The following is a 23,691-nucleotide window of genomic DNA, read 5'->3' as shown; positions in this document are numbered from 1 at the left end:
AATAAATAAATGTAAGAGTCTCTGAGCTGCTCTCCTCACAGGCCTCATGGGTCGTGGTTACATCTGGACTGACAGATGTAACGACAGCCATGACGTCACGTCAAGAACATCACAAAAAAACACCTTCATCTTTAAACATGGCCGTCTACGCCCCTTCTCCTCTCTCCTCTCCTCCTCCTGACTGGACCACTGCAGCAGCATCCGGCACCGCACATCACCAAACCACCAACAGACTACCACACATCACCAAACCACCAACAGACTACCACACATCACCAAACCATCAACAGACTACCACACATCACCAAACCATCAACAGACTACCACACATCCACCCTGAGCTGCCCGTCTCCTCTCCCGCTCCAGAGATCACATGGACATGACCTACACACACACACACACACACACACACACACACACACACACACACACACACACACACATATATATATATATATATATATATATATATATATATATATATATATATATATATATATATATATATATATATATATATATTGTACATCTTACTACTGGCAATATTATTATATATAATGTACCTCAATAAAACATCTTACTAATGGTAATAGTAGTGTATATTCACATATATATCTATATATATATATAGATATATATGATGTACAACTTACTACTAGTAATATTAGTGTAGATATAATGTACATCATAATACTGGTAATAGTAGTAATATTAGTGTATATATAATGTACATCATAATACTGGTAATAGTAGTAATAGTAGTGTATATATAATGTACATCATAATACTGGTAATAGTAGTAATAGTAGTGTATATATAATGTACACCTCATTACTTGTAATAGTAGTAATAGTAGTGTATATATAATGTACATTATAATACTGGTAATAGTAGTAATAGTAGTGTATATATAATGTACATCATAATACTGGTAATAGTAGTAATAGTAGTGTATATATAATGTACATTGGTAATGAGGTGGAGCCTTTCTTCCGGAGGGGACACGCCCACAAAGGGGAAAGACACGCCCACAAACGGGGAGGACACGCCCCTCACACGCTCGCTCGCTCGCTCACGCCCTCCTGTATGAATAGTGTGCCTGTGAGCGCGTGAGCCAGTCGGTGAACATTCACGCTGCGTCGAGAGGGTCAGGGCACTGGGGAGCTGAAGTACCCGGATGCTCCGAGCGACCCACGGCCCACGCTCACCGCCACACGCGCTCCGTCCCCGGTAACCGGACAGCGGGCCGCGGCTCCGGCCCCACGCGGGAGAAGCTCCGTCGCTCGTTGGTGTTCGTCCTGCCGGCGCCATGGGCTGCTCCTCCTCCAGCGCGCAGACCGTGGACCAGGAGAAGAGACCCGGGACCAAGCCGGAGGAGAGCAACGGCGACTCCATGGGTGAGTCCGGAGCGCGTGAGAACATGAACCAAGGGGCGCGTGTGTGTGTGTGTGTGTGTGTGTGTGTGTGTGTGTGTGTGTGTGTGTGTGTGTGTGTGCGTGTGTGTGTGTGCGTGTGTGTGTGTGTGTGTGTGTGTTGGCTGCCCTGGAACACTTTGTGCTTTCCCTCCTCCTGGAGCCTCCCAGCCTCTGAACTCTCGGTGTGACGTCAGTGATCTTGATGTCTCTAAGTGTAAAAGTGTGTTGACAAAAACATTATTCAGTAATGGATGAAAGTATTTTTTTCTATTTTTTGATGTCCATGTTTAAATCCTCAACCTCGGTCCACAACTCTAATAGAGCATGTGTATGTAGGTCAACCTGGACGGGTATCCAGGACTGCATGCGACTCCCAATGCATGCTGGGAGTTGTTTTTTAAGAGGCCCTGCAGCCCGAGGCAGGAGCCCAACCTGCTCCTGCCACGTACAGTAGAACCGCTGCAGGAGACAGAGCCATGCCAACCAAAAGCGTTCAGTCATGTGAAAAGTTTGCGTTAAAAGGAGTGTTTAACATTCAGGAATGTTGCACACACATGCACACACACATGCACACACACACACAGTGGATGCCTGGTTGCAAAAGAGAAAGGGGAGGGGCTGGGAGATGCCCCAAAGCTTTCAGGATCCTCTCAAATTCCTCTGCACGGGGAGTTTTTTGCATCTGAACATGCAGACATGCTTCTTGGTTCTGCTCGCATGGTTTTGCTTACTTGGTTTTGCTTACTTGGTTCTGCTCACTTGGTTCTGCTGACATGGACTCTGTGGTTCTCAGCCTGTCACACACAGACCGTGATTGTTAATTCATGGGTTCACCCCGCTGGTACACGGCTGTGTCATGCCTGGCACGGCTGCATGTGTACAGTATGTTCTCGTCCCCTACATGCTCACAGCCCCTCTCCTTGTTAGAAAGCCTTCCTTTGTCTTGAAGGACAAGATGTCTCCTGAGCGCAGCCTGTAAAGAGTCATGGCCTCATGACACCTGGTGTGCTTCCTCTGTATCCAGCCTCTCCATCTCCCTCTACGTCAGTGGGATGTGTGTGTCGGGCATTGTCTCGCTCCGGCCGGCCGGCTTCGGTCACCTGGAGGAGCTCCACCCTCTGCGGGCTCTTCCACCACCCAACAAGAGACGCACTTATAAGCCCAGGCTCCTCTAAACGTGGTGGAGGTTTCAAACCATACAGCGTGCACTGTGTCTAACAACACCAGCTGTATGCCAAGCAACCCCCCCCCCCCTCCGCCCTAGTCTGTCTGCCCCCACCTCCCCCCCTCCACCCCCTCCCTCTGTGCACTGTTTGCACTGGGATCTCCGTCACCTCTGGCTGCAGAATCATGTTGACACGCGAGTCATCCATGCCGTGAGAGCCGCCTCCGTCTCCACCGAAACAGGCTTTCCAACCGCCGGTTCTGGCTCGCTGTGCTGGACAGCAGCTTTGTGTCGTCTGGCGGGAGTGTGTGTGTGTGTGTGTGTCTGTCTGTGTGTGTGTCTGTGTGTGTGTGTGTGTCTGTCTGTGTCTATGTCTGTGTGTGGAACGGCACACTGATGGAGAACAGGTTTCACTAAAAGAACATTATAATTGAAAGGTTGTAAAAACACTGAAGCGTCTGAAAACACTGTATTATTAGAAATGTTTGCTTCACACTTGTTGTCCGTGCGAGGCGCTCTCTCTCCTGCCGGCGCTGCCAGGCTGCGCTGCCGGGCCGGCGCATTCCCTTCCACCCATCGCTCCCGCTGCGTTCACCACCTGTGACAGACGCATTACATCAGGAGGCTGCAGCCTCCACGCCGGCCTCCCTCGCCGCTCTCGGCTCAGGCCGGTTCGTCTCGTTTGTGCACAAAGAGCAGCCGGTTGTTCTTGTCGAGCCGTTCGCTGGGATCAGCCGCTGACGCTCTGTCAGCTTCTGCTGGGCTGCTCCTGTCACTCAGACGCGTCGTCCCAGTTCCTGACATTTGATCCAGTCCCAGTGCTGTTCCCAGTCTGCTGCGTGGAGGCCACGGCGCTCTGAGAGCAGCGTTTGGAGGTAGAGCGTCTCTTCAAAGGCAGCACAGCATCGTTGCGTGCGTGTAATTTCCTCTGAGAGACTTTGGGCCGGAGACAAACGCAAGCTTCAATAAATCACATTTCCACTGCGGAAATGAAACAGTTTTTTCAGACTGTGTGCCTTATTGCTTCTTCCTGCTTCCCCGGCCTTCCATGTTGAGTTAAGCCCTTGATTTTATTAGCAGATCATCATTTTGAAACCATAAATGAACACATTGGATTGAATCAAGACCAGAACAGGCGGGATGCATTTTATTAACTAAACCATTCAATGCATAGATTATGTCAAGAAGATCCAAAATCAATCAGGTCAGGACTCTTCTTTGAATGTGACAGATTTCCAGCGGTCCACATGCTCATCCTTCTCTTCGCTGTGTTGGCAGGAGTCAGAAACGGCTTCATCGCAGAAGATGCTCAAACCATCGAGGACCAGATGCAGCTGCCTGTGCAGACGGCCCTGCCGGACGAGCTGCAACGGGGAGCCGACGACGAGGCGGAGGCCGTGTTGGTGGCCCTGGAGGCCCAGGAGGACCTCGGCTCCGGGGAGGACCTCCTGGGCGCCGCCGCAGAGGCCGCCGCTCCAGATGAAGTCGCCACTGAAGCTGTGGCGACAATGGTGGAGCCCCTGCTGCCGGCGGAGGAAGCTGCCCCTGTAGAAACGGTGGTGGCCGAGGTGGAAGCCCTTGTTGAGGCCACAGAGGAGGCCCCTGCTGTTGAGGAGCTGGCCCCTGTCCAGCCGGAGGCCTCCCCTGAAGTTGCCTCCCCTGAAGTTACCTCCCCTGAAGTTGCCCCCCCTGAAGTTGCCTCCCCTGTTGCTGGACCCGTTGTGTCCGAGCCGGCGGAGGCTCCAGCGGTCGTGGAAGAGGCAGCGGCGGTGGAGGCCGAGGCTCCGACTGACAATGATGCACCAGCTACGGTCTCAACGGCACCGTGTGAATCCTCAGAGCCACGCGAAGCTTCAGCAGCACCGAGTGAGGCTTCAGCTGAAGCAGCGCCAGTAGAAAGTGAGGCTTCAGCAGCAGCAGCAGCAGCAGCAGCTCCAGTAGAAAGTGAGGCTTCAGCGGGAGGTGAAGCAGCAGCAGCAGCAGCACCAGCAGCTGAAGCTGCTCCACTAGAAAGTGTAGCAGCAGCACCAAGTGAGGCTTCAGCAGCAGCTGAAGCTGCAGCAGCTCCAGTAGAAAGTGTAGCTGCAGGAGCAGCAGCTGAAGCAGCAGCTCCAGTAGAAAGTGTAGCAGCAGCAGTGGCAGCAGCAACAGAAGCAGCAGCTCCAGAAGGGGGTGTAGCAGCAGCTGAACCAGCAGAAGCACCAGTAGAAGGTGTAGCACCAGCAGCAGCTCCAGTAGAAGGTGTAGCAGCAGAAGCATCAGTAGAAGGTGTAGCACCAGCAGCAGAAGCACCAGCAGCAGCTCCAGTAGAAGGTGTAGCACCAGCAGCAGAAGCACCAGCAGCAGCTCCAGTAGAAGGTGTAGCAGCAGCAGCAGCAGTAGAAGGTGGAGCACCAGCAGCACCAGTAGAAGGTGTAGCAGCAGCAGTAGAAGGTGTAGCAGCAGTAGGTGTAGCACCAGCAGAAGGTGTAGCACCAGGGGACGCTGTCGTACCCGTAGAGGCAGCACAGCTTCTGATAGACACACAGATTGCTGCAGCAACAGTTCCAGAGTTGCCTCCATTGTCTCCGGTCACGGCTGCTGCTGAGGAGGCGACGGCTCCTTCTGCCGCCCCGCCGGCAGCTCCACGCCCCGCAGAAGCCGGCCCCGCCCCCCCTGCAGGCGCCGGCGCTGCTGAAGCGGCCGCAGCGCTGCAGCCGTCACCTGAAGGTACGAAGCCCTCACCACCACATTGCTCTCTTGTACTCTGGCCTGCTCTCCCGTCTTCAGGGTACAGTAGGTTGAGCAGAGTGTTTGTAGGGAGTTCGATCTGCTTTTCATTTGCATTCTACACTCAAGGATTCCAATGGAAGGCGTCTGCGTGTGTGAGCTCATTGTTTCACCTGATTGAACACAGAACAGTTTCTCAACAGCCCCTCCGTGTTAACAAGCCGTGTGTTCACCTGCGTGCTGATGAGGCTGACAGGTGGCAGGGCTTTGGGTGGAGGTGGAGGTGGAGGTGGAGGTGGCCCCGGGCCGGTCTCTGCCCTGTGAGGCTCTGAGCATGTGCAAACAAGCAGAGAGAAGAACTCCAGATTTAGATTGACTTTCCATCCAGGTAAAGGATTCGTGGTGTTCAGCACGTCCGTCCTCAGGAAGACTCGGCTCTCAGGGAACCATTCTGTTAATACAGGATCACATGACCCCTCTGTGATTGGCTGGAGCTAACAGGCTAACAGGCTAACAGGCTAACAGGATCCTGTTGGGCCGAACAGAGGACGCAGTGAGAGGAACACACACACACACCCTCACTGCTCCTCTTCATCATCTCACTGCTCCTCTTCATCATCTCACTGCTCCTCTTCATCATCTCACTTCTCCTCTTCATCTCACTGCTCCTCTTCATCATCTCACTTCTTCTCTCATCATCTCACTGCTCCTCTTCATCATCTCACTGCTCCTCTTCGTCATCTCACTGCTCCTCTTCGTCATCTCACTGCTCCTCTTCGTCATCTCACTGCTCCTCTTCATCATCTCACTGCTCCTCTTCATCATCTCACTGCTCCTCTTCATCATCTCACTTCTTCTCTCATCATCTCACTGCTCCTCTTCATCATCTCACTGCTCCTCTTCGTCATCTCACTGCTCCTCTTCATCATCTCACTGCTCCTCTTCATCATCTCACTGCTCCTCTTCATCATCTCACTGCTCCTCTTCATCATCTCACTGCTCCTCTTCATCATCTCACTTCTTCTCTCATCATCTCACTGCTCCTCTTCATCATCTCACTGCTCCTCTCAGTGATTCTCTGGGAAAGTAAAGAAACAGTTAAATACCAGTTGTCCCCTGTGCATTCTGGGTAATAAAAGCACAGCGCCTCCTGCAGCTCTCAGAGGACACGCTGTACTTTAGGGCAGAGCCGCCTGCAGGCAGCGTGAACAGCACTGCTGTTAGAGACGTGTTGCACAATGCTGGAGTGTGTGTGTGTGTGTGTGTGTGTGTGTGTGTGTGTGTGTGTGTGTGTGTGTGTGTGTGTGTGCGCTCAGGAGCCAGGTAAATCACTGGTAAACCAGTTTAGCAGAACCAGATGGCGAGTGAAGGAACGTGAGCTCTCTGAGCGTTGCAGCTCGTCCTCGTGTTTAACGCTGAGCTCTGACTTCTTGTGTGCAGCCGCGTCTTCAGCTGAGGACACGCAGGACACGCAGGGCGAGAGCGCCACCAAGGAGGAATGAGCCGGTAAGACACTCACACACTCACACACACAGGAAGTTGTTCATCTGACTTGATGATTGTTCACTAACTGGATCAAACTTCTTTCAGAGAGCTGCACCAAAATAACAGAACATGCCCAAAACTACCAGATTGTATGGGAAGAAAGGAAGGAAGAAAGAAAGGAAGAAAGGAAGGAAGGAAGGGAACAGAAACCAGATGAAGGAACGAACGCTGCCTTCTTTCATCGTGGTCACCAAACGGCTCCAGAGAGACATTAACATGCAGCGTGCCTTCATAACAAAACGTTTTCTACTTCTGTAAATACAAACCTCTGTTTTTCTATGAGACCTGAAGTGCCTACACACACACACACACACACACACACACACACACACACACACACACACACACACACGATGCTGTGACTTTGTGTGTATTTAACATCTTCTGAGGAAAACAAGCCAAACACAACTGTGAATATGATGATGTCATTCTGAAACCAGTAGAGATGATCTGTGTGGACGAGCAGCTCGCCGGCGTCACGCTGCAGCTTTTAATGACAGGAAACAGACTCAATGGATCACATCAGTGTGTGTGAAGTCTGGATCGTGTCTTGTTTAACTGCAGAGGGACAGTCCTGCATGTGGAGCAGCAGAGTCTCCATCCTGATGAGCACCACCTCATCACACCTTCACGTCAGCCAGTCCAAAGGGCCTCAGCACACACCTGTTGAGGTGGTTTTCATTGGGAAGAAAAATAATGCAGATGATGAAACTCTTTATGTAAAAGTTTAGTAGCAACAAGAGACTGAGAGGTTGAGGATGCTGACGAGGAAGAGATGAGCTCTGAAGAGTCAGAGCCCTGTAGAGTCAGAGCTCTGAAGAGTCAGAGCTCTGAAGAGTCAGAGCTCTGAAGAGTCAGAGCCCTGAAGAGTCAGAGCCCTGAAGAGATGAGTCCTGTCGAGTCAGAGCCCTGAAGAGATGAGTCCTGTCGAGTCAGAGCTCTGAAGAGTCAGAGCCCTGAAGAGATGAGTCCTGTCGAGTCAGAGCTCTGAAGAGTCAGAGCTCTGAAGAGTCAGAGCCCTGAAGAGATGAGCCCTGTCGAGTCAGAGCCCTGTCGAGTCAGAGCCCTGTCGAGTCAGAGCCCTGTCGAGTCAGAGCCCTGTCGAGTCAGAGTCCTGTCGAGTCAGAGTCCTGTAGAGTCAGAGCCCTGTAGAGATGAGTCCTGTAGAGTCAGAGCCCTGTAGAGATGAGTCCTGTAGAGTCAGAGCCCTGTAGAGTCAGAGCCCTGTAGAGTCAGAGCCCTGTAGAGTCAGAGCCCTGTCGAGTCAGAGCCCTGTCGAGTCAGAGCCCTGTCGAGTCAGAGCCCTGTCGAGTCAGAGCCCTGTAGAGTCAGAGCCCTGTAGAGTCAGAGTCCTGAAGAGATGAGTCCTGTAGAGTCAGAGCCCTGTAGAGTCAGAGCCCTGTAGAGTCAGAGCCCTGTAGAGTCAGAGCCCTGTAGAGTCAGAGTCCTCATGTCCCACGCTGTGGCCTCCAGTGCGTCACATAGATCTCTCTGTTGTGCTTGCAGTTATCAATAATTGCCCTTTATTATCTCCAGAGGACGAGGTCATCGTTTAGTGATCGTGAGATAACAAAGCTCGTTCCTCAGGATGATGATGATGATGAAGGCAGATCTCAAGAGAACGAGGTGGTGAAAACCTTGACGTGGTGAAGGATCTTCTCTGAAGGTGGAGCCTGCAGCTGTGAGCGTCGCTGGTTCTCTTGATGACTGAACTTCTTCTTCTCTCAGAGAACGAAGCTCAAGATAATGAAACGATGAGCTGGTGATCTCAACATGAAGCTTTCTCTGCTGCTGCAGCTCAGCTGGTGGCCGGGTTTAAGTGATGATGTCATTGAAGTGTAAAGTTATGACGTCATCATCTGATGGGACGACACGTGATGTCACATCTTTCATTTCCTTTTCTCTGTAATATATTCATGTTCTGACGCTTCTAACCTAGTGTACAGAATAAAGTTTGACTCACTAATGAAGTGCTTTTTAAATGACTTCTAGTTATGCAAACCATGTTTCACGCTTATGAACATAAACATCTCAGCCACTGACGTGACCCAGTTGATGTTTTATGTTCCTCCTTGATCATAAAGACATAATTCAACAAGCTAATACGCCTTAAAGAGACCGGCAGTGTGAACACGACGCGTCATCTCCACAGAAGTTATGAGATAAAAGCACCATGTCAGAAGTTTGATTTATCTCATGACTTTATCTCATAATTATGACTTTTTCTCTCATAATTATGACTTTTTCTCTTATGACTTTTTATCTCATGACTTTTTCTCTCATAATGACTTGTTTTGTGGCTCCCATACGGTGTGTTCAGACAGTATGAGAACCAACGTGTTTTATGAACATTAATGCATGTGAACATGTTCCAGTTGTGTGAACCTACAATAAACATGATATGTGCCCATCAACCACATGAATCAATCAATACATTTGATCAATTCTATGCTCATTAAGACAGAAATACTTTTGTTTGTATCACAAATCACCGTCAAGCCAATTAAAACTTTTATTGAGTTAATTAATCCTCTGAACTGAGAAACACAGCTGGAAGTAAAGTACAAGAGACGAGGAGAGGAAGAAAGGAAGGAAGGAAAGAAGGCCTCGGGGAGGAGGAGAGGAGAGGAAGGAAGGGAGGAAGGAAGGCCTCGAGGAGGAGGAAAGGAGAGGAAGGAAGGAAGGAAGGCCTCGAGGAGAGGAGATGAGAGGAAGGATGAGAGGAGAGGAAGGAAGCCCTCAAGGAGGAGAGGATGAAAGGAGAGGATGAGAGGATGAGAGGATGATGAGCGGATGAGTGCGTCCTCGGCCTGCGAGGCGACGCACAGTATGATTATGACAAAGCTTCATCTACTGATGCTCTAAAGTATGACAGGATGATGAGCGCTCTGTGCTGCTCTCTACTGCTCTGTGCTGCTCTGTGGGTCAGACGTAGCTCCACATCAAGGCCTCGCTGTGAGGTGTTCAGTGGTTTTGTTCCTCTTGATGAATGTTAGGAAGCGTCAGTCAGAGGACCGAGTACAGCAACGGCTTCAATCTCTACCAGACCGCCCTGAGAGAGAGAGAGAGAGAGAGAGAGAGAGAGAGAGAGAGAGAGAGAGAGAGAGAGAGAGAGAGAGAGAGAGAGAGAGAGAGAGAGAGAGAGAGAGAGAGAGAGAGAGAGAGAGAGAGAGAGATCACATGATGCAGCTCTCTTGCCATGAAGCCTTTAGAAGAGTCACATACTCACTCTGGGGAGAGCAGCCACCTGGTAAGCAGCTCTGGCCGGGTAGTTAGTGCTGAAGACTGGACACACACACACACACACACACACACACACACACACACACACACACACACACACACACACACACACACACACACACACACACACAGAGTAAAACTAGTGATTTCTTATGCTAAACACACTTGAGGCTTGAAGGTAAAGACTTGGTGTGCACATGAAACTCGTCCTGACTGAAGTGAAAAGCCTTCGTCTGCGTTGCAGGTGAAGCCGTGACACTCAGCAGCAGCTGCTCGACCTGCAGCAGCTCACGGAGGCTGCTGATGCTGCACCGCTCAGTGTCAGGTGTCACAGGGGACGACCATGCAAAGCCACGGTGTCGACTCTCTTTCTCTTTCCAAGGCGTCGTGTCATACTCTGCTTTCCCTCAGCTGCTCGGGCCTCGGCTGAAGGGCCCTCACAGAAACGTCACAAGCAAATACAACTCATGCCTTTTGTTTAGGAACCGCTTCACATGACATGAATACGGCCTCCGTGTTGAATCCTCCTGGACTCCCCTGTGGGCTTTGTTATCAGAGTAACAGGATAGTTTTTCAGGCTTAAGCCTCTGGTTCCCTCTGCATGTTTACAATAAAGGAAGCTTCAAGGCCAGCGACCATCTCAAGGAGGAGCCCAGACGATGTCGTGTCATTCACCGTGAATGAGTGAAGCGTGTGACGACTGACCAGCTGAACTCTGGGTAAGAATGAAGCCAGTTTGCTCAAAGGCAGCAGGAAGCTTCCTCATATTTAGTAACAGGCGGCCTGGTTGATGCAGCGCTGCCACCCGGTGGGGGAAGTCTGTACTGCAGGTGGGAAGTGTTGCGTTGGTCGGTGCAGCGATGACGAATGACTCCTCTTGACATGAATGATACTCACACTGCTGGTAGACGTCGTTGACGCTGGTGAAGTCCTTCATGTCCGCGAGGAGGACTGTGGTTTTGACAACTGCAGCAGACAAAGACAAAGAGGACGTGAGGACATGTGATGGAGGAGGTCTCGCTCCGTCTGGACATCAGTTTCTTTCCCCTCACCGTGCTCATAGCTGCACCCGGCCGCTTTAAGGATCTCACCCATGTTCACAAGAGCCTGCAGGGAGAGAACGGCCACGTGTCCGTGAGGTTTGTTTGATGGAGATTCATCATGTGTGAGACTAACAGATTGAAATGAGACAGCAGCGCTGAACACAGGAGTTACTGTCAAGTGTCACGTCTACTGACACCGCCAGCAGAAGATAAGAAGCCTCAGAGTCATGTAGAGACCAGAAGAGAAGAAAGGAGAAGCCTGGTCCATGGAGGTGTGAGGGTCACCTGTCTGGTCTGAGCCTGGACGCCCCCCCCCACCAGCTGCCCGCTGGCAGGACTCATGCCCAGCTGCCCCGAGACGTACAGGGTCCGGTCCACCAGCACCGCCTGGCTGCACACACACACACACACACACACACACGAAAAAGAGTCATGGGGTTAAAGGCCGGCGGCCTCTTCCAGAAAGATCTGCAGACAGGAAACACATCCTCCTCCTTTCCAAAGTTACTGATTATGCAGAGAAACAGTGAGGGGGGGGGGGGGTAGTTACAGCATGTGAATATATATGAATGCATACAAATATCACAAATGAAATGACACAAATGACTATATGAACGTCTGTTTATTGAACTTTAACAAAAGTAATGAGAACAAATAAAACATTCTAGGTAATAAATTCTTAATGTGGCCACATATTAAAATAAGAAAATGAAGACACTTCAGTCCTCGGCGTGTGCTTGGGCATATTTCCCTAAAGACTGAATCTTTCCCAGGAGCCGGTGGTCCCCCATCAGCTGCGTATGGAAGTCCTTGCAGGTTGTGTGTTTGAAGTTGCTCTGCGTGCACACACTCCCCTTCAGAGAGTCAACACAGCAGCCGTTCCTCTCCGTGCTCCACTGGGCTGTTTGTTGCATCAGAGAAACAACTCGCTCCACATTTGCATTGTGAGCAGGTATTGCAAACACAAACTGTGCAATCTTAAGCAGCTCTGAAGGAAAATCTACACTTTTGGACTTTTCAAAGAACTTGGTCCACCTCTGGTGAGCTAGTAGAGCTCTGAAGTCTTCGTCACTGTTGCTGCTCTCAATGAACTTCTTCAGGTTGGTGACCTGATGGAAGCACTTTGCGTCATCGATGTCCACCTCTTTCTCAGCCAGGAGCCTGATGCTGCCCTCAACGTCGCTCCAGTCAGGCGTCTCACTCAGATCCATCCACATGAAAGAGGAGAACTCCTCCATGGGCGCCACCCATCGCTCCAAATAACCAAGACACGCCCGGTACAGGCCCTGCACCTCAGCACTGAACCGGTCACACCGATGGCCACATCCATCCTTGTGCCTTTGAGCCAGCAGACCCTTGACTCTCAGAGGCATGAAGTTGTTTATCCTGCGTTCCTGAAGCATGCCGTGGACCTTGTCTAGAATTTTCTTGACTTCCACAACCGAGTTGTTCTCCCTCTCCATCTCCTGAATGTGCGTCTGGAATATGCACGTGAGTGAATGCATTTGCCAGAGGTAGATCTCACTGAAGTCATCTTCAAAAAACCTCTTGAGCAGCTCGGGGGGGTTTTCCTGAGACAAAAAGAAAGCTTTCAAAGCTGGAAACATCTGGAGCAATCTCTTGATTCCTGGGAACAATGACTGCCATCGTGTCTTGCTGAGAGAGAGGAGCGTTCTGTACTGAGCATCAGCAAACTCACAGTACTCCTTCAGCCTCTGCGTGCGCACCGTGTAGATGTGGAAGTGTTGGTACATCTTGAAGATGATGTTCTCAATGTCAACATCCAGAGTGTCTGCTCCGTGCTGAACACAGTTGTTCAGCGTGTGTGCTGGACAGCCCACGCCAACCAGAGACTTGTTCTGCAAGGACTTTTTTAAGATTGCAAAAACATCCCTCCCTTCCTCAGGACGCCGGATTCCCCTAAAGTGTGTGTTGCGGTTGTCACCTGTAAATGCAATACATTTAGAAAGTATCCCGTTCTTTTCCAGTGTTTCTCTGATGTATTCTGTAACAGTGTCAGCTGATTCATTTGGGATGCTTTTAATTTCAATTAGTTTACTTTGCAGACCACCATTTTTCCAGTCAAAGTACTGGATGAGCAGCGGGAACAGCTTCTCAGCTGCGTGCCTGCAGACGTCAGTGGACACGCCGCAGTACGGGACTTCTTCGAGCGCGTGCAGGGCCACTCGGACAGAATGCGGGGCTATGACGTCATCAACAATGGCTTCTGTCTTGGTGCGAACACGTGAGATGTTTTGAGCGGTCGCCGAGTCCGGGAAAAGCTTTCTCAGCAAAGCAGAAGTGCAGTCCATGGAGCTGCAGCTGCTGTGGTGCTGCACGGTGTGAAAAGCCAGCGCGGCCTCTGCGGCCGCGACACGAGCGTCGGGTTTACTCACAAAGTCTGCCGCTGCGCTCGAGCAGCTCTGTGCTCGCGCTGCTGCCGTTTTGTGCTTTGCAGAGTGCACGTGAGCTTCCAGATCGCTGCGACCTTTATTGGCCACCGACACGTACGTGCCTGCTCTGCAGGTCATGCACTCAGCTTCCGACGCATCGCGGCCGAGGCGAAAACATGGATATTTATGACTGAGTTTGTCCGTGAACTTACATTTACGTTTCGGCATGGCTGCTGTAAACTATGCAACTAGTGGAGGTGGCAACGTGCTCCCTGTTGCCAGATGGAAATGGAGAAGTATCGGACCAAAGGCTCGAAATGCTCGTATTTGGAGGTTAATGTTCGTGCATCTGGCAACCCTGAGATCGGTCGACCGATGAGAAGAACGTAACAACTAGTTTGCGAAAGACTCAGAGAAACACAAATATCCAACGAGGCAAAGTCCTGGACGTTTTGGATCCCCGCCGGACTTTTTTTAGGTCTCAAAAAGAGGACATGTCCGGGAAAAAGAGGACGTCTGGTCCCCCGAGTTTAATCCACAGAGTCCGCTGTGACTCCGTGTCTCTGCTCACCTGTACGGGCCGATAGCAGCAGGAGCTTTAGCCGTGCTGATGATCCTCCTGATCAGCGCAGCCATTGTGTTATGAACACGTGAACGACAGAGCAGCGAGAGGTCGAGAGCACTGCGTTACCGTAAAGCGGCGTTACCGTAAAGCGCCGTTACCGTAAAGGAGAGCGCTGGGTCGCGCAGAGCCGCGTTACCGTAAAGGGGGTACTAAACGCGCAGATGTTTAGTGTTTTCTACTTTTCCGGGCAGACTGTCGGGATGTGTTGTGCTCAGATGAATATTTAACGTTGTCCGTGACAAAAGAAGACAGAATGTCGAGATAAGTCACCGTCGGTTGGCGTTATAGTTTTAAGTTGCGCCGATACACTACAACTCCCATGAGCATCACGTGTCAGGAAGTAGACGTCACGTCGTCCAGCGTGAGGACAACTCACATGGTCGCTGTGTGGAAGTAGAGAGGACGTCTAATACCGGCCAGTCCAGAGGAAACCATACGGTGTGTAGCTATTCTGAAGCGTTTATGTGTTGGTATTTGTTGTTTTTCACCAGCTGGACAAACAGCAACTTCGCGGGCAGTAACGTAGCCTAGCCGGCCGGCTAACGCTAGCAGTAGCGGATACAAGTCATGCTGCTGTTTGAAGCGGCGGCATGTCGTTGAGCTCGTGTCTGCTGTGTTCCGCAGAACATGTCTGCAGCTAAGGTGAAGATGCGCGAGAAGAAGATGCGGAACCAGCCCGCCAGCGTCCAGTACGCGTCTCCCCCGCAGCCCGCGGACAGCAGCGCGCAGAGAAACGCGCCGGTCGCCGGTACGGTGCCGCCGCTTGTTCCGCCATGGAGCAACACGTCCACCTGCCCTACGTCATCCTTCACACCTGCGCATGTCTCTGTGAACGTGAACGCATCTCTTGTCTCCAGGACAAGCTCCAGCTGCCTTCGACCTGTCCATCACCACACTGATCTGGTCCACAGTTCATCTCTGTCTTGACTTTATTTATATGACGTGGACGTCACAATAACAGGAGAATTCCTTGCACATATCAAAAGAAACCAGATGCACTGTGTTGAGTGTATATAGCGAACACTAATTTCCAACACCTGTCCACACGAGGCTTTTTTTCAATAATATAATAAAATATAGAGTATATATATATTATAAAATTGAATAAAAAAGAGAATACATCCACATATACATACATAGATAAATGCACACAGTATGAGGGTGTTAGATGTGTGAACAATGTTGTTTTTCTCTTATCACGTACAGATGAGCTGTGGACTTGTAAAAACACAAATATAATGATGGAGGTTTAAAAACAGATTCTGACACTTTAAATCAGAACCACACGAAGAGACAAAACAGAACCCTGACTGTCTTTTTTTGTCGAGTGTCTTTAACAAACACGGTCGTAAAGCATGAGACACAATGATCTTCCCCCAGGAGGAGGAGGAGGTGATGGTGGTCCATCTGGCGTCCATCCGAATACAGAAAGGTCAAAGAACCCTCAGCCGCGGGGCGGGTGGGTCAGAGGACACCAGAGAGATGGTGGAGGCTACGCCAAGGAGATGCCCAAGTACATCACTGGTAAAGACCTTGTCTCACTCTTACAGATCCACTTTTATCTGCATAAAGTAAATAAGGTTTACAAGTTGCATAATCTCTCCATCACTAGCTCTTGAGATCCATCTTGCATCATTTCTTATACTGCAGACCATAAAACATGATCTTTATCTCAACGTCCATTGCTTCTGTGTGGTCTAGTTTGTTCTTTATTGTCATTCTACCAAACACACACACACAAACACACACCAACTTAGGACACTGCAGATGCAATGCAGCGGTCCGATTCCTGACGTCTTAACTTCAGGCCTCCCCTCTCTCTTCGCTCTCTATCAGCTGGAGCTTTTGCCAAGGCCAGGGAGTCGGAGGTGAGGGCGATGCTGAAGGCCGCCACCAAGACGACGGGCAGCTGCCATGTCTTTGGAGCTCTGCCCAAACACATGAGGAGACGGGCCATGAGCCACAACACCAAGCGGCTCCCTTGCAGGCTGAGAGATGTGGCCAACAGAATGGTGAGGCTCTGAATATCTCCTCTTAGCACCTCGTCGTCCCTCTTGCTACTCTACGTCTGGTGTTGCATGAGCCGCCTCCCCTTCTGCGAGCGCGGTGACATTCCTCCTCCCTCCTCCTCCAGCGAGAGAAGAGCCTGCAGGCCGGCTCCAAGAAGAAGAAGGAAGAGCCGAAGTGCAAGAGCCGCAAGGCCCGCCGGCAGCACGGCAACCTGCTGCTGGAGTTCAACCGCCGCCAGAGGAAGAACATGTGGCTGGAGACGCACATTTGGCACGCCAAGCGCTTCCACATGGTGAAGAAGTGGGGCTACTGCCTCGGGCTCAGACCCGTGTACAAGTGCTACCGGGCGAGCTACAGGGCCATGAGCAGCCACTGCCTGCTGCAGGTAACCAGCTGTCACTTCAACGAGGATGCCTTCAACGGGGTTCCACTGCCAGTTGCACCAACGTGACCTTTTGTTTGGTTTTGTTGACTCAGGACTTGTCTTACTACTGCTGCATAGAGCTGCAGGGAGAGGAAGACGAGCTGCTGGCTGCTCTGTCCCAGCTGAGCAGCAAGCAGGCCGGTGAGAATACGCTGGACACCATCATCTGGTCTTTATCTGATGCTCCGACATACTGGGGATGTGGAATTCTGAGTTTGGATGGAACAATTTGTGTAAAAGTTGAGCATTGTGTTTTCCAGGTCCCACATTTGATGCAGCGCTGAGTCTGTCGGGGCAGAGACAGGGCAGCCTGGTGCTGTACAGAGCGGGTCGGTACCCGATGCAGCCGCTGGGCCCCGTCTCCTTCCTCTGGAGGCCCCGTGCTCAGGGCTCCAGCCACAGGCAGCTGTGGATCTGGGCTCACCCCACCATCAAACAGGTGCTCTCCTGAAAATGAAGTAATATCCTGACAAAATAGTTTAAGGTTTGAGTGGATGTGGCGGTGAATGAGTGGCAGGACAACAGGACGCTCGCCTGTGTGTTGCAGGATCTGCTCCCTGAGCTCCAGGCGGTCTGTCGGTGCAGCGAGGCGGTGCTTCCTCCCGCTCAGCCCGCGGCGACAGCGGCCGAGGTCGATGCCGCCCTGGAGCCAAAGCCTGGAAAGAGACCCGAGTCTGAGCAGGGGACTGGAGCCAAGAGAAAGCAAACCTTTAAAGATGCCAGTGAACCTCCTGCCAAGATGATCCTGGGGGATGGAACCAGATCTCCCACCACCCCGCTGGCCTGGAGGTCCAGCTCAACCAGCATGGTGATCAGGTTAGTGTCGTTGGTAAGGAATCCAGTTCAGACGCAAACTCAGTCAAATTGGGCTTCAATTCATTTCTTTCCCTCCAAACGGTGATGGGAACATCTTGTTTGACATGTGTTGCAGTGATCTCACGATGGAGATCGTACGCTATCGTCTGATTGGCCCTCAGTCCCACTCGGTCCTGGTGGAGACCATGGAAGCGGCGACAGACTGTGACGTAAGACCTGTGATATGGATTTGCATTTCACGCTGAAGGACCGTGTTGTACATACGTTTTGTTCTGCGTGAAGGGGATGGATGGGTCCCAGCTCCCGACCCTCTGGTGGCCCGAGCACTGCAGAAACCAGAGCCACATGGATCTGCATCGACAACAAGCCGACGTCTTCCACCTGCTGAAAGGTCCGCCGGTACTTCTCCTGTCAGATAATGCTTTCATATTTGAGTCTGCATGTTGACGTGACCGAGCCCGTGACCCCTCAGGCGTCTCGTCCACTGGAGAGCTGCCCTCGGGCACCGTGCTGGGCCTGACGGTGGACGACCCCAGGCTGACTCTGCCAACCAAGAAGGTTAAGGCTTTGCCCTGTGTGAAGCAGGAACAAGGTAAAATCTGACCTACCAGACGCAGTGGAGGAGTGTGTGTGCACACACACACACACACACACACACACACACACACACACACACACACACACACACACACACACAGGGCTCTGCAGTCAGCTCTGATTATTCACGTGGTGCAGATGGATCATAATGTTCCTTTTTCACAGAGACACGACCACCGAATGAGACGTATTGATAGTTATTTTTATTATATCTACTGGGAGATGATGCAAATGAACCAGTTATGGGTTACACACACACACACACACACACACACACACACACACACACACACACACACACACACACACCCTGCAGGAGGTCTGCCCTTTACTGGGTGCTCCTCTCGGTGAGCGTATAATGGGTTCTGTTGTGTCCGGCGTGAGGCGGGTCGGCGAGTACACATCTGGTTCTGTGCTCCGGGGGGCCGCTGCCTGGCCATGCAGATGTTCCAGGTTCGAATCCTGGCAGGACCCTGTGCTGCAGACACGCCCTCAGTGACCGACGACAACCGATTCCCTTTGCTCACTTCTGATAGAACACAAAGTCCACCTCGCCACCGTTGAGCTTTTTCTCAGTTTGCACATTTCTAGATCACAACTAGAGGCGAACACATCCAGTGTGCATGAAAGTAGAAGAACTCAACTTTTACACGCAAGGCGTGGAGTCACGCGGCTCATCTGTCACACTCGTCCTCCTCTCCTCGTCTCCTCGTCTCTTCGTCTCCTTGTTTCCTTGTCTCCTTATCTCCCTGTCTCCTCGTCTCCTCGTCTCTTCGTCTCCTTGTTTCCTTGTCTCCTTATCTCCCTGTCTCCTCGTCTCCACGTCTCCTTGTCTCCCCGTCTCCTCATCTCCTTGTCTCCTCATCTCCTTGTCTCCCCGTCTCCTTGTCCCCACGTCTCCTTGTCCCCACGTCTCCCCGTCTCAGCATCTCCACGTCTCCTTGTCTCCTCATCTCCCTGTCTCTTCGTCTCTTCGTCTCCTCGTCTCCTCGTCTCTATTGTCTGTGTTTTTGAAGCGGCTGCTCTTTAAAAGCGTTGTCAGGTGATCGGCTTTACTCGTTTGAATGTATTTTGTGAGCGGAGCTGCTCGATGCTCGTAGGGGCCATTTGTCCCGTGAATAAAAAGAAAATCAATATGAATAAAAAATAAATAAAAATCAAAGCCACTGATGCATCGTAGGTCATTTACGCAGCTGAAAGGACGCAGGAGTCCAGTTCTACTGATGTTTTATTGTAACTTAAAACAATCAAACTAAAGAGCAGAATAACCCTCATGCTGCCCGTTGTTGACGTTGTTGGTAAAAAATCATGAGGCTACCCAGGTGCATGCTGGTCCTTTAAACACAGCAGGTGCCCACAGCGTTACCGGCTCGACACATCTAAAGAGGAAGTGAAGAAACAACTGTCCTCATGCAACAACTACATCTAACACAAACAAACTGCTATTGTTATATATTACATGTGAATAAAATAAAGTTATGAGTAAAAAGCTCCTGCGATGCTGTTACAGCTGACCGGCTCTGGAGCCTCGTTTGCAACCAGATTTAATCCTTTTTTTGTTTATTTAAACTTTAAGACTGTAGAATTTATTTAGACAGGTTTTCTTTATTCATCTTTTTATTTGTTCACTTTGAATGATTTTTAAATGAAGTTAAATGAAGTACAGCTTCAACTCTGAACCACGACATCTCTGCTGTGTTACGGTTTGTCTTCATTGAAGCTCCAACATTCATTCATCAATCTGCAATATGCAGCATCTCCGTCGTGCACGAGGAATATGAAACGTCACATAACTCCTTTGTGAACTCTTCTCTGCAGCAGAATGATGCTGGTTGTAGATCACACGTCTACGCGAGTGATGGCGGTCATACAGGAGCGTGCTGTGTGTGTGTTCAGGTGAGGAAGAGGAGGAGAGGAGGAGGAGGGAGCTGATGTTGAGAGGAGCGCCGGCACACTGCAGCCAGAGCTCCCTGTGGGAGCGCCGCGTCCGGGACAACGTCACGGACAACAAGATGCCCAACAAGGTAGCGCCACGTGCGCGGTCGCATGGATGGAGGATCTAATCCCAGCAGCGAGCTCCCACGTGTCTCCTCTCTGCCCTCAGCTGCTGAACCACATGAGGAGCGAGCTGCTGGCGCCGGGCTCCAGGCTGAGCCCGGCGCCCCCGCAGGGCCGAGTCCCCGTCCTGCTGGTCCAGCAGCCCGGCAAGCAGGTGGGCCATGAGATGAGCTCCTGGGGGGCCGGCTGGGACCTGCTGCTGCCCAAAGGATGGGGCATGGCCTTCTGGGTCCCGCTGGTAGGTGCCGGGAACTTCACTGTATTATCTTTTCATTTCTGCCATGAGGCGGCATTTCTGGAACAATGACATCACTAAAATCTGACGCGTTCAGAGCGGCGGCCATTTTTAAATGTAACGTTGTAGACGGGTAACTTCTGAAAAAGGAAACGGACTTGTGGCTCACTGAGGTTTTACAGTCACGCTCCAAAGCTCCAAGAGCCACAGGAGACGATATTATATATGAGTAGTGGAAAGAAAATTAACTGATGATTTTTCTGTGATTAACCTCTTTATGAGCCAAATTCAATAATGAAGTAAAAACTAGTGTATTGCAGCTTTTATTTTAAAGTAATGTTATGAGAACAATATAACAACAAGTTAACATACAGACATTTATAGTTTATACATCTGATTTATTTATGATCAGGTACTGTTCAGTAGTAAGGGTCCCTGTGAGGGACAAACCACTCCTTCTTTGGTCCATGTTCAGTAGTAAGGGTCCCTGTGAGGGACAAACCACTCCTTCTTTGGTCCATGTTCAGTAGTAAGGGTCCCTGTGAGGGACAAACCACTCCTTCTTTGGTCCATGTTCAGTAGTAAGGGTCCCTGTGAGGGACAAACCACTCCTTCTTTGGTCCATGTTCAGTAGTAAGGGTCCCTGTGAGGGACAAACCACTCCTTCTTTGGTCCATGTTCAGTCTGTTTCTTACCTTAAAGATGAATGTTAAATCGTCAACACAGAAGTACAAGTAGTGTTGTTTTAAGCTCCTCCCACTGCAAAAAAAATAATGCAAAAAAACAAACAAACATGCAGTCAACGCCGTTAAAGGATTGGCAGATTAATCACGCATTAACGTGTTAATTTGCTCAGCCATATATATATATATATATACACACACACACACACACACACACACGCTGGCAGCGCTCTGGCTGCCCGCGTGGAGCGCTGTGAAGGATGATCTCACTGTTTGGGTCGCCTCGTTGGTGTTTTGGTTCCCTTTGGTTTGGACGAGCGCTGTGAGCCGTTCAATGTAGCTGGAAGTGTGCAGGCGGCCCAGAATCCTCTCTGGTCGCTTCGTTGGTCATTGGTTTGTGAAGCGGGCGTTGACCCGTTCACTCTGCCGTCTCTCCTCTTCAAGGTGTACAGAGGAGTTCGCGTCGGAGGCCTGGCCATGAGCCTGAAACACTCGCAGAACAAAGGAGCCGCACACTTCCCCCACGATTACCCAGACTGCCCTGCAGGCGCCCGCTTCCAGGAGGAGCAGGAGGCCGAGCTCCTGCGCAAGTACCAAAGGTCAGAAGCAAAAGCCAGAAGGAAAGGAACCGACAATATGATGCGTGTGTGAATATTATTCATATGCTCTTAAACCAACGTGAGGTGATGAAGCTCTGCGTCATGTCAGCAGGTGAAGAGCCGTCAGCAGGTCACAGGTTCTGTTGGTGCTCCACACCGCTGACCCGGTTCCTTCCCAGCATGCATCTCTTTTCCCGCCGCGCACACAAGGCGATGAAGCGTCTCTTCCTCTTATCTGCACGAGCTGCAGTCGTGATGTTTCTGACATCGGCAGCTTGACCCTCTGCCCCGCCTCCCCGCAGGTATCCGCCCGCCAAACGGACCAATTACATCAAACACGGCTGTCTGGCGCCGTTCTGGTGCCCATGGCAACAGCTGGCCGAGGAGTGGGAGCTCATCCTGAGGAAAGGAGACGAGGAGAGGCGAGGAGACGAAGAGAGGAAAGGAGACGAGGAGAGGCGAGGAGACGAGGAGAGGCGAGGAGACGAGGAGAGGAAAGGAGACGAGGAGAGGCGAGGAGACGAGGAGAGGGGAGGAGGAGAGGCGGAGCCACGCAGAGACGGCGCTGTCACCACGCTTCCTGTCCGGGTCACTGTGCTGAGGTAAACGCTTGACTCCTAACATTTATTCTCTCTGCTGCTCTTTGTTTCTTCTTTTCATCCTTTGCTTGCACAGTATTGACGCGCTTGACTTTTAAAGGTCCCTCCAGAAGCGATGTGCACGGTTCCTTCCGTGCAGGGCGTCGCTGGCCTTCATCACTGGTTCCTCTTGAGCTCTTTCATCAGCTCTGATGAGAATAGCCAAAGCACATCCCGCCTGAAATTACTGCAATACATCACAGATTAGTGGAGGGGAAGAGTTGCATCTCTGCTCGTGAAGCCATGAAAGCAGCGTCGAGGAACGACGATCAAACTTTGATGGATGCTCTCTGTCCACCGCTGCCTTTTGTCTTCAGCACGAGGCGTTATAAATGTAGTTGAACGTCCCTCAGGGCGCTTAAGGCTCTCTTTGTGCACACTAATGGTTGTTGTTTGTCACGCTTCTCAGGAACAGGAAGTCCCTGCGGCTGCTGTCCGGTTGGTGCAGACCCACGACGTCTAAAGGTCAGAGGGCGCCGCGGCGCGGCGGGGCGGCGCCTCTCGACCGCTCGGCCGTGACGCGGTTTCTCTCCGCTCACGGCACGAGTCTGGTGTGGGTGCGTCTGTCGGTGCTGCTCAAGGGCAGACCGGAGCTCCACGCCATGGTGTGCGTGCCCACGGCGGACGACCTGAAGCTGCCCGCCGGCATCGGCCCCCAGGAGCCGCCGCACAGGGAGCACTTCAGACGGAGAAAGAAGGGCTTCAAGGCGGCGGCCGCCTCGCCTTCTGGCCCCAACCCAAACCGCCCCGCGCCCGAAGGCGCCGAGCTCTGCCCCCGGGCCGCCCTCCCCCTCCCCCATCCCTCGGGGGTGTGGCCGGACCCTCTGCCCAGCGTCACGGCCCACTGCGCCCGCGTGACGCTGGGCTGGGTCACGCAGGGCGACTTCTCCCTGGCCGCGGGCTGCGGCGAGGCGCTGGGGCTGGTCAGCGTGGCCGGACTGCTGCACACGCTGCTGCTGCAGCCGGCGGCGCGCAGGGGAACGCTGCTGCTGCGCAACCCCGACTCGCTGCACTACCGCCTCGCCAAGGTCAACCTGGAGGTGTGAGGAGCGGACATTTAAATCAGGAGGATGAAGCCGAGTGATCCTCACGTGCACTGACGCCGCCCGACGGGGCCTGGCTACGACCTGGAACGAGGTGTTCTTTAGTTGTGTTTTAAGAGGCTTCCTCATGGTTTCAGTTGGTTCAATAAAATAAAGCTGGGTTCTCTTCATATTCCTTTGTGGCTAACTCTACACTGCAGGCTCACCATGTTGCTGGCATTCTATTCTTTCTTTCTTTCTTAAAGGTCACATGACAGGGTGAGATGTTTCTGTATGAAAAGCCACTGAATTGCAAAGAGTTTCTAATAAAATGCAGCTCACAGTGAAGGAAGCCCTGACTGATGCTACTACTCTCTTCATGGCTCTACTGGCTGCAGCGCCGGTGTCCACACATCCCATAATGTGTAGGTGGCAGATAGTTGTGTTGCTTGGCAACCCTGAGGTTTGGTC

At 51.5% G+C, this 23,691-nt stretch overlaps 3 protein-coding genes and 1 long non-coding RNA gene across 5 annotated transcripts; 3 read left to right on the top strand and 1 right to left on the bottom strand.

Moving 5' to 3' along the window:
• The first annotated feature begins 1,148 nt into the window (after nt 1–1,148).
• Nucleotides 1,149–4,590, top strand: LOC137781213 (uncharacterized). Its single transcript, XM_068569823.1, has 3 exons — nt 1,149–1,397; nt 3,859–4,472; nt 4,552–4,590. Exons 1-3 carry the CDS (start codon nt 1,310–1,312, stop codon nt 4,588–4,590), a joined length of 741 nt encoding a protein of 246 aa, XP_068425924.1. The 5' UTR covers nt 1,149–1,309.
• Nucleotides 4,591–5,023: 433 nt separating this feature from the next.
• Nucleotides 5,024–7,920, top strand: LOC137781488 (uncharacterized). The gene is made up of 3 exons (XR_011077205.1): nt 5,024–5,289; nt 6,730–6,795; nt 6,880–7,920. It is a non-coding gene; the product is annotated as an uncharacterized lncRNA (long non-coding RNA).
• A 1,675-nt stretch (nt 7,921–9,595) lies between these two features.
• Nucleotides 9,596–14,210, bottom strand: LOC137781211 (2-iminobutanoate/2-iminopropanoate deaminase-like). Its single transcript, XM_068569820.1, has 6 exons — nt 14,085–14,210; nt 11,406–11,511; nt 11,130–11,184; nt 10,975–11,043; nt 10,064–10,119; nt 9,596–9,886 (listed from the first exon to the last, which is right to left on the bottom strand). Exons 1-6 carry the CDS (start codon nt 14,147–14,149, stop codon nt 9,827–9,829), a joined length of 411 nt encoding a protein of 136 aa, XP_068425921.1. The 5' UTR covers nt 14,150–14,210; the 3' UTR covers nt 9,596–9,826.
• A 282-nt stretch (nt 14,211–14,492) lies between these two features.
• pop1 (POP1 homolog, ribonuclease P/MRP subunit) lies at nt 14,493–23,518 on the top strand. 2 transcript variants are annotated; one of them, XM_068568935.1, is made up of 16 exons: nt 14,493–14,576; nt 14,763–14,886; nt 15,519–15,662; nt 15,975–16,150; nt 16,273–16,533; nt 16,626–16,713; nt 16,833–17,011; nt 17,120–17,388; nt 17,504–17,597; nt 17,671–17,779; nt 17,861–17,980; nt 19,882–20,009; nt 20,090–20,197; nt 21,406–21,560; nt 21,863–22,162; nt 22,608–23,518. In XM_068568935.1, exons 2-16 carry the CDS (start codon nt 14,766–14,768, stop codon nt 23,242–23,244), a joined length of 2,889 nt encoding a protein of 962 aa, XP_068425036.1. In that variant the 5' UTR covers nt 14,493–14,576; nt 14,763–14,765; the 3' UTR covers nt 23,245–23,518. The 2 variants fall into 2 exon arrangements, with proteins under 2 accessions (XP_068425036.1, XP_068425035.1); XM_068568934.1 differs by having other exon boundaries at nt 20,090–20,281.
• Nucleotides 23,519–23,691: the final 173 nt, after the last annotated feature.

The sequence above is a fragment of the Clinocottus analis genome, unplaced genomic scaffold, assembly GCF_023055335.1.
Source record: "Clinocottus analis isolate CAN_PGR_092001 unplaced genomic scaffold, fCliAna1.0.p SCAF_9, whole genome shotgun sequence".
In the NCBI taxonomy this organism is placed as follows: Eukaryota; Metazoa; Chordata; class Actinopteri; order Perciformes; family Cottidae; genus Clinocottus; species Clinocottus analis.
This window is presented reverse-complemented; position numbering and strand designations above follow the sequence as displayed.